Source organism: Pan paniscus, chromosome 1, assembly GCF_029289425.2.
Source record: "Pan paniscus chromosome 1, NHGRI_mPanPan1-v2.0_pri, whole genome shotgun sequence".
Classification (NCBI taxonomy): domain Eukaryota; kingdom Metazoa; phylum Chordata; class Mammalia; order Primates; family Hominidae; genus Pan; species Pan paniscus.
The window spans coordinates 200,746,646-200,763,629 of NC_073249.2; the positions used below are offsets into that span (position 1 = coordinate 200,746,646).

Below are 16,984 nucleotides of genomic sequence, written 5' to 3' on the forward strand. Positions count from 1 at the left end.
TGAAAGAACAAAGACAAAGAATTTACTATCATTTTGCTTGGCTATTTTAGAATACAAGGACTTGATAAAATTCCAGAAGAAACTTCCTGATCACCTCATACCCTTACCCCCAATGAAAGAATTTCACTTCACAGGTAAAATCTTTCCAAGTAAATGATAATCATTAACTATTTTACATGAGGCAGGACCAAAAACTATGCGCTTAGGAAACTGTGGCTCCAAGCACATAGATATTTGAAGAGCAAATGATGCATGGGCATACCATCATCTATGAATCTCTGCTGAAGTGCCATGTTATTGACTAGACGTTATCATGATGCTTTTTCTTACTCCCTATAGCTCAACTTCCTTGGACATATCTGTTAAATTAAACTAATCTGGTGATCCAGAGGGTCAATTATCATGAGGTTCCAGTGTGTTTCCACCTCTAATTTCCAAAAGAATTCTTATACTTATTAGCTTAAAAGTGATGTTAAAAGTATATGATTTTTCATTTTAAGAGGCTTTATTTCAATAAAACCTTTTAGTCCAAATTTTAAACTTCCAGATCAAGTAACTAACATAGTCCAGAAATTTTATGTACTGCAATTTTTTTTGTGATGTTTTACATTCTATTTCCTCTGAACACATTTGAAACAGGGGAAAAAATTATGACATATTCCAAAAATTGTGGAAGTTCAAAAAAGCTGAGATTATGCAAGCTATCAATAATTTCAATATTCTACTACTATTTTGACTTTTGACCAAAAATTCTAGTGCTTTATAAAGATTAACTTAGATACAATGTAAAGTCTATTTAACCTTAAAGGCTAATGTTCTGTTTTAGGAAAGCATTCTATCCTTTAGATTTTAACTATCTGCATTTACAGGAAAACAAATTGTAGACAACCATACAAAGATAAAATCAAACTAACTTCAAGAGGAATAATGGTCTGTTGGTTTTTTGACATAGACTGTATCAGTGATTGTATAAAATGGATAGCTTTTCTACTTTAAAAGTAGTTGATGCCACAATATTTTATCCATTTGCCATACTGTGTATGTATCTTCTCCCACTTTAGATAAAGGTGATCACATTTTCAACAACCATATTATTACCAGTACTGTTTCAAATCAGACAAGAGAAAACAGCATCAGTGCCAAAATGAAAGGAACTCCAGTGACTCAACAAGTGACCATATCAGGGCAGGCAAAGTGAGGGTGGAGCTCATTTGGTTTCTTCAACTTCAGTATAATGAGGCTTAGACAAAGTCTTCAAACCAAAAATATATCAAGTATTACAGTTCACACATAGCAAAGTTTTCAGAAACAGAATAATCCTGTATTCAGATTTATATCAGATTGTAGAAGCTCAAGTGCAGACGTCCCAATGCAGTGGTATAGTTGGTTAAATAAATGCTCGGTTACCTAAAGAAGGTCGGACTGAATCACCAACCTGCTGCCAAATGACTGCATGACTAATTCAACTCTTGCAGCTATAGGGCACTGGAGAGTTCAAACATACTTCAGCAGCTTTGGATCACTTAATTTCATTTATGTTTTACCAGATAATTTTAGACCCTCCAAAATGATGCCTTAAAAAAAAAAGCTGTATATTACAAAAAAAAAAAAACCAACTTAATATGATTTCATTAGGGGGAGGGGCAGAGTAGGAAGATAAGGGAAGGTTTATTTTTCGTCACTGATTTCACCAGCAAATCTCAAAAACCCAAACCTACATCAAATAATTTAAACAGACGTGGCATTTTTTTCATATGGAATGCAAAATGCGCACATTCACATACTTACATATACATAAATATATACATATATGTTTCCTTTACAAAGTTTCAAAGGTTGCATTACCAGCATGCAAACCTCTTTTCCCATGGAAATTCCTAATACTGACGAGGAATGTCTAAAATACTTAAAGACATATTTCCAGAAAACTGGACTCTCTTGTTAGCTCTTAAAGAATTTTCCTGCCAAACTTCTATCAATAATCATTTTTTAAAAATTTACACCCACATTGGTAATACACATTTGAAACATACTAATAAAACGGCCAACTTGGATTTAAGAAAAATGAGGAAAAAAAAATCCCACAAAAAATCTAAACCCTTAGAGGGTAGAGTCTAGCTTTTTATATTCTTTTTCAGCCACATAATGTTGCATCACTGTTAAACAGAAGCAGCATATCATCCATGGTATTTGCAAATAATATGTGTCACGTTTCCCAGCTGCTATCTTTAAATGCAATTTGTACTAATCTGAGTTCTAGTTCAAAAGCATCTGGACGATCCTGAGGGTTTGCAGCCAGCATTTCCTTAATCAGTTGTTTCATTCGCCCATTCATAGATTTTTTCTTCACAGGAATGAGAAGTTCCATTTTGGGATTTTCCAGAAGTGCCTCCCCAACAGGCACAATCTCAGTTCCTTGTTTTACATAACTCCCCAAGAGTTCCTTCTTTGTCTCTGTGTCTATGAATGTGATCCTTTCCAGCATTGCCCAGATGATAATCCCCAGAGCAAAGATGTCAGCTTTTGCTGTGTAATGTCCTTCCCAAACTTCAGGAGCCATGTAAAAATCTGTTCCACATGCTGTGGAAAGGAAACACTTGTTTACACTGACAGGTTCTTCTGGGTTCTGCCCAGAGGCTGAACAAACTTTACTTAGACCAAAATCAGCCACTTTGAGGGTAGGTTCCAAGTCACTGGTATCCAACCTGGTTTGAGAAATCAGGATGTTATCAGGCTTAAGATCTCGGTGGATGATCTGGTTTTTATGCAAGAAAGCCAGGGCACTGCTCAGCTGAAGCATGAAGCTGGTGTTAGTTTTACGATTGGGTTTCCTGGACAACAGATACTCATTCATATCTCCTCCGTCACAAAAATCCATCACAAACCACAAATAATAGGCGCTTCTGGGATCAAAGGCAATTTCTCCTTTTAATGAAGTTTCTACAAGCTACAAGAAGGAAGAAAAAAGATTACAATCATTTGCATAGGTTATACAATTCAGTTATAGGAAAATAATAATTGAAAGGTTAAGTCAGTCTCCACCTTTAAGTGGAAACTCTATAAATATTTTATTTAATCAGCGCTTTCAAATATGCATTTTAAACTTTAAAAAATGCTTCAAATTGTCATTTTGTCCCTGATAAATATACACCAAAGCTCTAAACCAAGGGGTAAAAATTTTAAAATAGCTTTATTTTGAAAAGCGTCCAAGTGGCCACACATTTTCTCCATGTGTCAGTGGAGCTGAACTCTACCCAGCTAGCTCATAGCTTCATGAAAAGACCAAAGTTTCAGCAGATAGACCTAGGAAATTGCCAGCTGGGGTATAAACCTCAATTAGGAAACGCTATTCAATGAAATCGCCTGAAATATACTTCTTACTGATTGCACAGACACTATCAACATAACCTGTGAAATCGAGAGAAAAATGATCAAGGAACAACCAGCTGTTGCAGAAATAGCTGTTCCTGTAGTCACTAATAAAATAAAGACTGATGTCGTTACTTCATAAACTTCTATAGGCAGAATGCAAATATGTTGGCTCTTTCACTGGATGACTTTTAAAAACCAATTTATAAAAATCAAATATGCATTTTTTAAATTTTTAAATATTTTGTTTTCAAATATGCATTTTGATATTAAAAAATCAACTCTGAATTTGTATATTTCTTCTTTCATACAAGCTGAAAACCTAGACTAAATCACAGTTTTATTTGTTATTATTATCTAGTTATAACCCTCCTTTACTTGAAATTCAGTAGAATTACTTCACTGGACATGAACTATCACTCTAAAATACAGTACATAGTCTTTTTTTTTTTTTTTTTTTTTGAGACGGAGTCTCGCTCTGTCACCAGGCTGGAGTGCAATGGCGCAATCTCGGCTCACTGCAACCTCCGCCTCCCAGGTTCAAGAGATTCTCCTGCCTCGGCCTCCCGAGTAGCCGAGACTACAGGCGCGTGCCACCACGCCCAGCTAACTTTTGTATTTTTAGTAGAGACGGGGTTTCACCATGTTGGCCAGGATGGTCTCAATCTCTTTACCTCGTGATCCGCCCACCTCGGCCTCCCAAAGTGCTGGGACTATAGGCATGAGCCATGGCGCCCGGCCCCGTATATTGTCTTTTAAAAGCATTTGTTGTACGGTGCCCTTTTCAGACCCATGAGTTGAACAGAAAAGGCCGAAGAGTTGCTGAAGAGTGAATGAATTGCTAATTTCACATTTAAATCTACTGGTACTTTCTCTACCATCTGGGAAAGCACAAGCAAAGAACATCTCTTCACGCCATCTCTCCACATGGCAGACAATAGTAATTGCAATGATCTGCAGATATCTCTTTTGCATGAGTTTTCCTTGTTGCACATGTTTGCCAGTGAGACAGAAAATGAAAGAAAGGTACAGATCACATAATTATTTACCAGGTGCACTGATACTAAACATGCTTTTCTTCTTCTGTCTTTACTCTCAAAAGCAAACTTCCTAAATAGCTTTGAGCAATGCAGAGTCCCAGCGTTCAAAGAATGTTTTAGAGTAAGGCCAGATAGTAAATATTTCGGGCTTGACAGCCACATAAGGTCTCTGTACCATATACTTCTTCCTTTCTTTTTTACCCCCAGAAGTCTTAAAAAAAAAATCTAAAAACTATATTTAGCATCGAAACCATACGAAAACAGGCCACGGGGCCTCTGGCTGAGAGCTATGGAAATGCAGCACCGAATCTGCTTATTTTAACATGTAGAGGATGTTAGCCATTGATTTCTCTTGACTGAGGCCCTTCAATGGCTTCCCTGTTCTCTTACGATATAGTCTAAACTCTTAACATGGGTTATGAGACCTTGCGTGCTCTGACTCCTGCTGTCCCCTCTAGCCTCATCTAAAACAACTCTCACAATCTCACTATCTTTTTTCAATTTTTTTTTTTTTTGAGACAGAGTCTCACTCTGTTGCCAGGCTGGAGTGCAGTGGCGCGATCTCGGCTCACTGCAACCTCTGCTTCCCAGGTTCAAGAGACTCTCCTGCCTCAGCCTCCCAAGTAGCTGGGACTACAGGCATGCGCCACTATGCCCAGCTAATTTTTGAATTTTTTGTAGAGACAGGGTTTCACCATTGTGGCCAGGATGGTCTTGATGTCTTGACCTTGTGATCCGCCTCTCGGCCTCCCAAAGTGCTGGGATTACAGGTGTGAGCCACTGCGCCCAGCCTCTTCTTTCAATTTTTAAACACTTCATGCGTTTTGCTTCAAGACCTTTGTATGTACAGTTTTTTTCTGCCTAGGAAATTTTTCTCACTTATCTAGCTAACTCCTCTTCACACTACAAGTTTTAGACAATTATATATATATTTTGTGTGTGTGTGTGTGTGTGTGTGTGTGTGTGTGTGAGAGAGAGAGAGAGAGAGACAGACAGACAGACAAGGTCTTGCTCTACTACCCAGGTTGGAGTGCAGTGGCACCATCATGGCTCTCCGCAGCCTCAATCTCCCTGACTCAAATGTTCCTCCTGCCTCAGCCTCCCAAGTAGCTGAGACTACAGGCATGCACCACCACGCCCGTCTAATTTTTAAACTTTTTGTATTGATAGGGTTTCACCATGTTGTCCAGGCTAATCTTGAACTTCTGCACTCAAGTGATTCACCTGCCTCAGCCTCCCAAAGTGCTGGGATTACAGGCGTAAGCCACTGCGTCCAGCCAACGATTCGTAACTTTTGAACCACGGGATTATGTAGGTTTCCCTGTTGTATGCATCCTGTACTTCTCATTCATGATATTTATCACAAGTACACAGACTGGCCACTAGGTTCCTATGCATGAGATTGTAACCTCTGTTAATTGTTTTACATTTTCTTCTAGATGAGGCTTTTGGCTATCAGGAACTGATTCAATGATTCCAACTGAGAACAAGGAAGAAGACATCAGGAAAAACATGGAGAAAAATTAAAATCCGTATGGAGAATATACCATGCATAGGGACTCTGTAGTCATACTACAGATTTGTTTGTCTTTACTAAATGTAAATATTGGTTGTCTTTACTAGATGTAAATTTAGAGAAGGCACTTGCTAAATGTGTTGATGAATGTCTGGACAACTAAACAAATCCACAGAAAGGACAATTTTAATAGAGGTACCAATTACTGAGTACTTATATGTACCAAGTATTGTTTCTGCAACATCTCTAATTTTGACAACTCCTATACAAAGTAGATATTATTACCCCTTATCTTAAATATGAAGAAATAGAGGCTAGGAAGAGTTGGGTTATTTATCCAAGGTCATTCAGCTAGCAAAACATACCATAAGTGAAACACAAGTCTATCAGGCTTTAAAAGATGAAAGAGATTTACTAAGCAAAAAGGTGCTTTAGATATAAAAATCACTGAATCAAGTCTGGTAGGCCTTTACATCTTAAAACTTTATGAGCTAATGCCTAGCTACTATAACAATTGCTGGATCTGGACTCAGCACTAAATAATATGTTTGTTTATTTGTTTATTTTTGAGACAGGGTCCCACTCTGTGATAAAGGCTAGAGTGCAGTGGTGCGATCATGGCTCACTGCAGTCTTGAACTCCTGGACTCTAGCAATCCTCCTGCCTCAGCTTCCTGAGTAGCTGGGACTAAAGGTGCGTGCCACCATGCTCAGCTAATAAATCTTTTGTTTAAATATCTTTGCTTTTCTAGTTCAAAATAGATCATGCCTCTTAGTCTCTAAAACTCAATGTAAAGTTCAGCAAGGTTCTATCCACTTTTTTTTTTTTTGAGACAGGGTCTGGCTGTCGCCCAGGCTGGAGTGCAGTGGCCCAATCTCGGCTCACTGTAACTTCCGCCTCCAAGGCTCAAGTGATCCTCCCACCTCAGCCTTCCAAGGAGATGGGACCACTGGTGTGTGCCACCACACCCAGCTAACTTTTTGTATTTTTCGTAGAGATGGGGTTTTGCCATGTTGCCCAGGCTGGTCTTGAACTCCTGGCCTCAAGTGATCTGCCTGCCTCAGCCTCCCGAAGTGCCGGGATTACAGGTGTGAGCCACCATGTTTGGCTTTCTATCCACTTTTTTTTTTTGTTTTTGTTTTGGAGATGGAGTCTCGTTCTGTCACCCAGGCTGGAGTGCAGTGACATGATCTTAACTCACTGCAATCTCTGCCTCCCGGGTTCAAGCAATTCTCCTGCCTCAGTCTCCTGGGTAGCTGGGACTACAGGCACATGCTGCCACACCTGGCTAATTTTTTGTATTTTAGTTTCACCGTGTTGCCGAGGCTGGTTTCAGACTCCTGAGCTCAGCCAATCTGCCTGCCTCGGCTAGGATTATAGCCTCTATTCACTTTTCAGAGAGAACATAGTAAGAATGTTTCCAATATTTTCTATCAATTCAACTTACATAATAAGCACTTTAAGAAAAGCAAACAATAAAATGCACAGAGGCTAGTTATTTTTACTGTCATAAAACGAAAACTTCAGGGCATTGGCTGGGCGAGGTGGCTCACGCCTGTAATCCCAGCACTTTGGGAGGCTGCAGCAGATGGATCACTTGAGGTCTGGAGTTCGAGACCAGCCTAGCCAACATGGTGAAACTCCATCTGTACTAAACATACAAAAATTAGCCAGGCATGGTGACGGGCACCTGTAGTCCCAACTACTCAGGAGGTTGAGCCAGGAGAATCACTTGAACCTGGGAGGCGGAGGTTGCAGTGAGCCGAGATCGCACCACTGCACTCCAGCCTGAGCGACAGAGCAAGACTCTGTCTCAAAAAAAAAAAAAAAAAAAGGTTGGGCGCGGTGGCTCACGCCTGTAATCCCAACACTTTGGGAGGCCGAGGTGGGTGGATCACCTGAGGTCAGAAGTTCAAGACCAGCCTGGTCCACATGGTGAAATCCCATCTCTACTAAATACACAAAAATTAGCCGGGCGTGGTGGCAGTTGCCTGTAATCCCAGCTACTCGGGAGGCTGAGGCAGGAGAACTGCTTGAACCCGGGAGGCGGAGGTGGCAGTAAGCTGAGATTGCACCATTGCGCTCCAGCCTGGGCGACAAGAGCAAAAACTTCTTCTCAAAACAAAAAACAAAAAACAAAAAACTTCAGGGCACAGAGTGCTAAACTGCAATATAAATTAATATAAATTAAGTTCTCAAGACTAATACTGCTCATCGTACAAGGAAACTTGCAAGTTTCTTAATACATACATTCGTGTATTTGTTTTCTTTGTTGTTCCTAGTCCAAAACTTTTCTTGTTTTAAAAACAGAGGTTTTGTTTTCTTTTTTGTTTTGGGGGACAGAATCTCGCTGTCACCCAGGCTGCAGTGCAGTGGCATGATGTCAGTTCACTGCAACCTCTGCCTCCTGGGTTCAAGTGATCCTCCCACCTCAGCCTCCCAAGTAGCTGGGACTATAAGGCACATGCCACCATGCCTGGCTAATTTTTGCACTTTTTTTTTTGTACAGATGGGGTTTTGCTATGTTACCCAGGCTGGTCTTGAACTCCTGGGTTGAAGTGATCCTCCTGCTTCACCCTCCTAAATTGTTGGGATTAGAGGCGTAAGCCACCACGCCTGACCAAAAGCAGAGTTTTTTTTTTTTGAGATGGAGTCTTGCTCTGTCCCCCAGGCTGGAGTGCAGTGGTGCGATCTTGGTTCACTGCAACCTCTGCCTCCTGGATTCAAGAGATTCTCCTGCCTCAGGCTTCTGAGTAGTTAGGACTACAGTTGCACGTTATCATGCCAGGCTAATTTTTGTAGTTTTTTAGTAGAGACAGGGTTTTGCCATGTTGGCCAGGCTGGTCTCAAACTCCTGACCTCAGGTGATCCGCCTGCCTCGGCCTCCCAAAGTGCTGGGATGACAGGCGTGATGAGCCACCATGCCCAGCCCAAAAGCAGACTTTTAAATGGTAAAAGTCTGATGGTAAATTCTGAATTTAGACACACTCAAAGAAAGTTGTTTTCTTTTGCAAGAATGACTAGTTTCTTTTTGTTTTTGTTTTTTTTTTGACGGAGTCTCGCTCAGTCGCCCAGGCTGGAGTGCAGTGGCGCAATCTCGGCTCACGGCAAGCTCCGCCTCCCCAGTTCACGCCATTCTCCTGCCTCAGCCTCCCCAGTAGCTGGGACTACAGGCGTCCACCACTACGCCCAGCTAATTTTTTTGTATTTTTAGTAGAGACGGGGTTTCACCGTGTTAGCCAGGATGGTCTTGATCTCCTGACCTCGTGATCCGCCCGTCCTGGCCTCCCAAAGTGCTGGGATTACAGGCGTGAGCCACTGTGCCTGGCCCAAGAATGACTAGCTTTAAGAAATTCTGCCCTAGCCTTTAACAAGCTATGTCTTAATATATTTTCTATTCTTTGAGTATAGAGCTACTGGAGATTTTAATTTCTGGCAGAAGCCAACAAAAGAAAAACAGAAAAGCTTTTCCATTTTCCCAGGTTTACAGAAGAGTAATCTGGGAGTTAAGAAAGCATAAGCTTCAGCTGTCATTCTCAGCTCCAGCTCCCAATTCTACCACTTACTATGTATGTGATTTTGGATGAATTCATTATCTATACTATAAGCCTCAGTTTCTTCATTTGTAATGAAGATAATAATAGTCCTTTCCTCACAGGATTGTTTTGAGCAACTGCTTTTAAAGCACTCAGCACAGAGCATCGAACTGCATGCAAATTCAAATGTTAGCTGTCAGCACTGTTAATAACATTCAGGTGTTAAATCATGTACTTAATGAAAATTAACTGGAACTGCGTGGTGAAGAAACCAGATATCCCTCTAAAACAGCAGAGGCTTACATTCAAACCAGTGATTTATAAAAGAGATGCCCGATTACCTAGGGGTGTTGCTACTGGTTGTGGAATTTTTCCTTTTCTTCTGTCCTCAAGTCCAAAATTATTGATTTCAAAGAAATGAAGTTATTAGACTGTAGTCTCAAGCACCTCTCTAGTTCCTATCTTGCCCCATTCCTATGCAGACTGGCAAGTACCATTGCATAACAGGTGGCTTATGTTATTTTTAGGTATGTGCCTCACAGGTTTAAATAAAACCTTGTTTTAAAGCAAACATCTACTCAATTCTTGGCAGACACTTATCTACTTCTAACTACAAACACCTGCATTTAAAGGGTAACGTTCGTCTGACCCTTTCATTCCTCTTCTTGCTGGCCAATGCCATGTTCAAATCATTTCTATTTCCCAATCAACAACACATACCTGTAAATAAAGGGAAGAATTAGAGCCGTGGGACATCTTTTGCACCATCCCATCCTTTTGTAGGATGCATTCCTCCAAGTGAATCACATTTGGATGTTGGCTCTTGATACTGCTTAGTGCCCAGAACTCACGAAGGGCTAGTTCAACATTTTCAGGTGCGTGACATCGAATTTTCTTCACTGCCACCCGTGCAGAGGTCTTTCTGATGACTGCTTCATACACAACACCGTAACTACCTCGGCCTACCTCCCGTATTAGATCGTACTTTGGCTGGCTACTCACCATCTTCAAGGTCGAGGTTTCTGGAAAAATCAACAAAGTGCTCTGTTGAAATTATGTATACCTACTGGCTTGTATTTCTTCTTATGTATGATTTACTTGTCATCTGTCTGACTGTCTGCAGTGCTTGAAGGATATTTGCTATACCTAGGGGAAATCTAATTTTAAGAATAGTAACAATAAAGCTAACAGGTAGTATTTACCATGTATCAGGAACTGTTTTAAGCTCTTTAGAATATTAAATTCAGTTAATCCTCATAATAATCTGATGAGATAGATACTATTATGGTCTTTGTATAGATGAAACTATATAATGGAGAGGTTAAATGAAACGCCTAAGGTCAACAGCTAGTAACTGGTGGACCTGGGATTTGAAACCCAGCCATCTGCCTCAGACGACCACGATCTGAAGCACTACAGTATGCTGTCTCTTATATGAACTGCTTGAAAATGTCACTGTTAAAAATACACCCCCAAAATTCAGCATTCTTATTTACTGATCAGGAAAAAACCAGCAAGCAAGCAAAATCCCAGCTTCTCCTTCAGGCTGACACACACATAATGGTCATAAAACAGCAAAAACAAAACCCCCTCACAGTTAGAAATACAAACACCTGGCTTATGCTTAAGGCCTGAAAGTGAACCAAATCATTTATAGAACTGAAAATGTTTGTTTTCATTATGTAAAAGTAAGTGGCCAAACTCTATCTATTCATATTTTAATTTTGTCTCTTATGTCATCTCCTTATTTCTTACAAAATAATGAAAATAAAGTTTGTGGAAAAGAAACGTTTCTTTTTTTTTTTTTTTTAGACGGAGTCTCGCTCTCTCGCTCTGTCTCCCAGGCTGGAGTGCAATGACTTGATCTCGGCTCACTGCAAGCTCCGCCTCCCAGGTTCACGCCATTCTCCTGCCTCAGCCTCCCGAGTAGCTGGGACTATAGGCGCCCGCCACCACACCCGGCTAATTTTTTTTGTATTTTTTAGTAGAGACGGGGTTTCACTGTGTTAGCCAGGATGGTCTCGATCACCTGACCTCGTGATCCGCCCGCCTCGGCCTCCCAAAGTGCTGGGATTACGGGCGTGAGCCACCGCGCCCGGCCAGAAACATTTACTTAAAAATAAAGTAAGCTACTTGGATACTTAGAATACAGTTACCTTTTTGTAGTCATTTAACAATAGCTATTTTAAAATTTTTATGTTTCCTTTTTCCTAATCATAAGACAGCTGGAGTAAACAATATCTATTTAGTTCTAGGTCATTTTTGCCAACAAAGATCCTGCATATCAAGGGGCTCTCTGACAGAGTTCTTGGGAATTCAACTTACTGAACGGTTTAAAGGCGAGGGCAAAGGCCCTGCACAGAAATGCTCATGTGTTGAATGGAGAAAGTCTAAAGTGGGCTTCCTCAGCGCCCAAAGAATTTCTAGATTATAACCAACTTCATGAACGAATTCTCATTTGTAGATTGTGACCACGGGCTAGAAAAGTAACCTGAGATTGTACAATATTTATTCTGTACAGCTGGGGAAGCAAAAGGCTACTGACCCTAGAGCCTGAGAAGTTGGGATCCACTACTTCAAGTCTACAGGATAGATTTAATAAAAAGAAATGACTTCTGAGATTGTGTTCAGTCCCACTTCCTCTAACTGGACACCCACCCTTCAAATCGCTACTGAATTTCCTAGTGTCTAATTTCCTGCCACAGAATCCTCTGCGCCGGCTGCACAGCAGACGAGCTTTCCTGCTCTACGGGGATCGCCAATCACATCCACTCAAGGTGGTTCGTGTCTCTGAAGCAGTGCCATGTCCTCTCCAGCCTGGTACAGTCCCCATGGGGAAGAGCACCTTCCTGAATAGGGAGGAGAGGGGTGTTTATGAAACCCGTGGGATCCCGGATCCAATGATGCATCCGGTGCGAACCTAAGTGACTTTCGACCGAAAGTGGCGGGCCCTCGCTCCCGCTGCTCTAACCAGGCGCTGGGACGCGAGCCGGCCAGGCCAGACACCTGCCGGCGCCCGGGAAGGGCCAGTCGCGGCCAGAGGTGTTGCCCGACGCGGCGGCTCAGGCCGCGCTCATTGGCCAAGTGTCAGGCCCTCCCCCTCCTCGGCCGTGCTCAGATGAAGCCCGGAGGGGAGCCTCCCGAGCCCCTTCGCTCTGAGGAGCCAGCCCTGCAGTTGCCTCAACTCCTCGGGGCTGGGGGCTGAGGGCCGGGGGGAGGTGGCCCCGGTATGAGAGGAGGCCGCGACTGGGGTCGGTGGCCTGAGGAGCGCAGGGCCTTCCCCAGGATGACTCCGCTGACAGGTCTGTGACAAGCCTCCCAGGGAGGGAGGCACATGCAGGGCCGTCGGCTCTGCAGCAAGACCTCTCCGCCACGCCGAAGGGCCAGATTTACCTCAGGGTAGACGCTGCCGCTTCTCCCTCTCATGGGCTCTGCAGGCCGCCATTATCGGGCAGCTCGCGCCTCCGCTGCCGCCGCCTCCAGTCAGCAGCCGGCGCGCGCCCCCGTGGTGCGCGCGGACACACCCCCTTACGCCGACGGCCCCGCCCCCCTCCGGCTTTCCGTAGCGCGAGCCGGGACGTTCCGCGCCACCGACGAGGCGCGCGGCCGGCGCTCCGCTCGCCTCCTCCCTCTCTCGAGGATTTGCGGAGCCGGGAGTCGTCGGAGGTGTGCGCGCTCCGGAGCGCACCACTGGTGCTGCTCCCCGCAGGGGTGGCCGGGCTCGGGAACCGCGAGGCCACGCCACGCCGGGGCTCGGCCACCCTCCAGCCGCAGCGGGCGCTCAGGGCCCGCGGCCCCGGGGACGGTCTGCAGCGGCAGGTCCGGGCCTGGGGCTGCGCGCGCCCGGCGGCGGCCTCCCCTCCCCCTACCCGCCCCCTTCCGACCTACCGAGCTGCGGGCTGGGGTGCGGGGCTCGCTGGGGTGGAACGCCCGGTGCATCTTCTGCGCGGGTCTCGGGTGCCTGCGGGGCGCGGTGCTCTTTGGCGGGCCCGCGGGGAGGTGCGGCCCGACCAAGGAGGCCTGGCGTCCGCCCCGCCGGGAGGGAGACTGCAGCTTTTGTCCGAGTCACTGAGCCATGTTTGCGGGCGGTGCAGTTGCCGAGACGGCGGCGGCGGCGGCGGCGCGGGGCTGGGTGCGATCATCTGGGAGGATGCCGTCCCCTGCCCCGCCGGCGCGGTGGTATCTCCCTTAAAGAGGCCGGCGCCTCATTGTTCCCCGGCCGCGGCCGCAGGGAGCCAGGGCCACCTCCTCGGCGTGGGGAGTGAGGGCGCGGCGGCGCCTGCACCTGGCTGCGGCGCCCGCAGCGCCCCCCACCCCGAGGCTCCTGGTGGAGGGTTGGTCTGCAGTCGGCGCAGGGGAGAGGCCTTGGTCCGAGCCAGGATCCACCGCGCTCCTGCCGCTCTCGGGGCTGGACAGTCAATGGGGTCCCCGCCGCTGCTGCAGTCGCTCGGCTGCCACACGCTGTTAGTCAGATCCCGCACGCTGTTGGCCCCACAGCCAGCCCGGGGTCACTTAGGACCGCATTCGTCAGTCATCCAGTTGTTAGATCAGTAAGCATCCGCCAGAAAAGTCCATTCCTTCTTACTCGATTTATTCTGCACCCATTACTTCTCAGCAGGGTGATGATTCCTCCTCCCAGCGCTCGCTCTATAAGGCACGATGTACAAAGAATCCCTGTCGCTGTGCTCAAAGATCAACCCATTTTATTTTCTGTCCTTTATGCCCCTTCTCCCGAGAGTCTGGCACTGGGTTAGGTCTTTATATAAATGATCTTGCTTAATCCTAACCAAACCCCACAAGAGTAGGTTTGATTATCCTGTTTTTACAGGTGAGGAAACACCTCTGCCTCTTCTCACTGAAGTGTCTGTTTTGGGATGTGTCTACCTTGAATACCCATTCCTGGTGTAACACACCCTCCCCTTAAAAAAAAAAAAAAACAACAACCGTTCTGTAATCTGTTCAGATTTTTGTCCTGAGTGCCATCCAAGTGTCAAGTCTTCAGCTGTTTGCTGGAAACACTGGTGTCAGCCAAGACTTATTTCCCGCCCTCAAAAGTAGAGGGAAAATATAGAAGGCTCTGCGTAGACAGCTAACTACCTGTGTGGGTTATTGATCCGAATCAGGGGAGGGACCTCTCTCTCGATCAAAGTAGCGTTTTCATTTTGTCTCAGTCATTAAATATCATAGGAACCCTTGCTCTTAAGTCAGCTGCAGATGAGATTTGAAATCCACTCTCGCCCCCAGTTTAGGCTCACTGTTAAGTCTGTGAGGGGGGTTTAGATCTTGTGGGACCTGAAACTTAAATAATTTGGGGTGTCCTCCTGAGGAAAAATGTTATAAAATGGCCCTGTGAACACATATCTGGAACACTGGAAAGGGTCCCTATAAGTAAAGGACTCTGAAGCTTAAGATTCATTAGTTTCAAGGTAAATCTGCCTCCTGCTTATTATGTTACGTCATTTTTTTTAGCCTGTAGGCCTCCTGGAGGACTGAGAATTCCTAGGGGCAGGAACCTTGTCTGTGATTCATCTCTGCAGCCTCCTCAATCTGATATGGTATCAAAATACACCTAAGGCTAGCATTCTCATACATAGCTGGTGGGAAGACAAAGTGATATAACAGTTAACAAGGAAATTTGGCAATATATAGCAATATTATTTGATCCAGTAACCCTAGATCAAGTACTAGATTTCGAGGAATCTATCCTAGGAATATACTGGCAAACACACACACACAAAACAACAAACCTGTATGTACAGGGCTGTTCATTATGGCATTAATGAATAGCAAAAGATTGGAAACTGCTCACATGTCTAATGATAAAGAACTGGTTGAATAAATTATAGTACATACACAGGATAAAGTACTATGCAGCCATGAAAAGCTATGTGGAAGAGGCCTGGCATGGTGGCTCACACCTGTAATCCTAGCACTTTGGGAGGCCGAGGTGGGCGGATCACTTGAGGTCAGGAGATCAAGACCAGCCTGGCCAATGTGGTGAAACCCTGTCTCTACTAAAAATACAAAAATTAGGCGGGTGTGGTGGCACTTGCCTGTAGTCCCAGGTACTTGGGAGGCTGAGGCAGGAGAATCTCTTGAACCTGGGAGGCGGAGGTTGCAGTGAGCCGAGGTCAAGCCACTGCACCCCAGCTTGGGCGACAGAGCAAGACTCTGTCTCAAAAAAAGAAAAAAACAGAGCAAGACTCTATCTCAAAAAAAAAAAAAAAAAAAGATGTGGAAGATTTCTTATATATACTAATAAACATATACTAATATCAAGTGATCTGTTTATTAAGTGAAATAAGCAAAGTGCATACAGTGTTTATAGTATGCTATTACATGTGAGTAATGGAGAGATAAATATACATTAAGTGCTTATATTTAAAAGGTAAACAATGGAAGAATAAATCCCAAACTTCTAAAAAAATAGTTGCCTATGTGGGTTGGAGGGGATAGAGATGGGAATGAGACTTCTATGAATATACCTTTTATATAGTACAATTTTGGACTCTTGTAAACATTTCACGTATTTATAAGACAAAGTTCAATAAAATAAAGCACTCCATAAAAATTAAAAACAAATGGAAACAAATGAACCGTCTGTAATGTCAGATTGGTGGTGTAACACAGAGAAAATAATTTCAAATGGCTTCTTAAGTATTTTGATTTTTTTTCTTTTTTAAAGAGATGAGTTCAGGCCGGGTGCAGTGGCTCACGCCTGTAATCCCAGCGCTTTGGGAGACCAAGGCAGGTGGATCATGAGGTCAGGAGATCAAGACGATCCTGGCTAACACGGTGAAACCCCGTCTCTACTAAAAATACAAAAAAATTAGCTGGGCATGGTGGTGGGCGCCTGTAGTTCCAGCTACTGGAGAGGCTGAGGCAGGAGAATGGCGTGAACCCGGGAGGCAGAGCTTGCAGTGAGCTGAGATCGAGCCATTGCACTCCAGCCTGGGCGAGAGAGCGAGACTCTCCATCTCAAAAAAATAAAAAATAAAGAGATATCATTCTGTCGCCCAGGCTTGAGTGCAGTGGTGATCATAGTTCACTAACTTCCAACTCCTGGGCTCAAGGGATCCTCCCACCTCAGCCTCCTGAGGAGCTGGGACTATAGGCATAGCTAATTTTAAAAAAGTTTTTGTTGGCTGGGCGCGGTGGCTCACGCCTGTAATCCCAGCACTTTGGGAGGCCGAGGTGGGCGGATCACGAGGTCAGGAGATAAGACCATCCTGGCTAACACGGTGAAACCCCGTCTCTACTAAAAATACAAAAAATTAGCTGGGCGTGGTGGCGGGCACCTGTAGGCCCAGCTACTCGGGAGGCTGAGGCAGAAGAATGGCGTGAACCCGGGAGGCAGAGCCTGCAGTGAGTTGAGATCACGCCACTGCACTCCAGCCTGGGCGACAGAGCGAGACACTGTCTCAAAAAAAAAATTTTTTTTTTTGTAGAGACAGGGTCTCACTGTGTCGCCCAGGCTGCTCGTAAACTCCTGGCATCAAGTGATCCTCGTTTGTCTCTAAAGG

General features: G+C 44.5%; 1 protein-coding gene across 2 annotated transcripts; it reads right to left on the minus strand.

Annotated features, from left to right (window-relative positions):
- Nucleotides 1–486: 486 nt before the first annotated feature.
- PDIK1L (PDLIM1 interacting kinase 1 like) lies at nt 487–13,599 on the minus strand. 2 transcript variants are annotated; one of them, XM_034958805.3, is made up of 3 exons: nt 13,350–13,599; nt 10,182–10,483; nt 487–2,947 (listed from the first exon to the last, which is right to left on the minus strand). In XM_034958805.3, exons 2-3 carry the CDS (start codon nt 10,464–10,466, stop codon nt 2,207–2,209), a joined length of 1,026 nt encoding a protein of 341 aa, XP_034814696.1. In that variant the 5' UTR covers nt 10,467–10,483; nt 13,350–13,599; the 3' UTR covers nt 487–2,206. The 2 variants fall into 2 exon arrangements, with proteins under 2 accessions (XP_034814696.1, XP_003809502.1); XM_003809454.5 differs by lacking the exon at nt 13,350–13,599 and adding an exon at nt 12,855–13,010.
- Nucleotides 13,600–16,984: the final 3,385 nt, after the last annotated feature.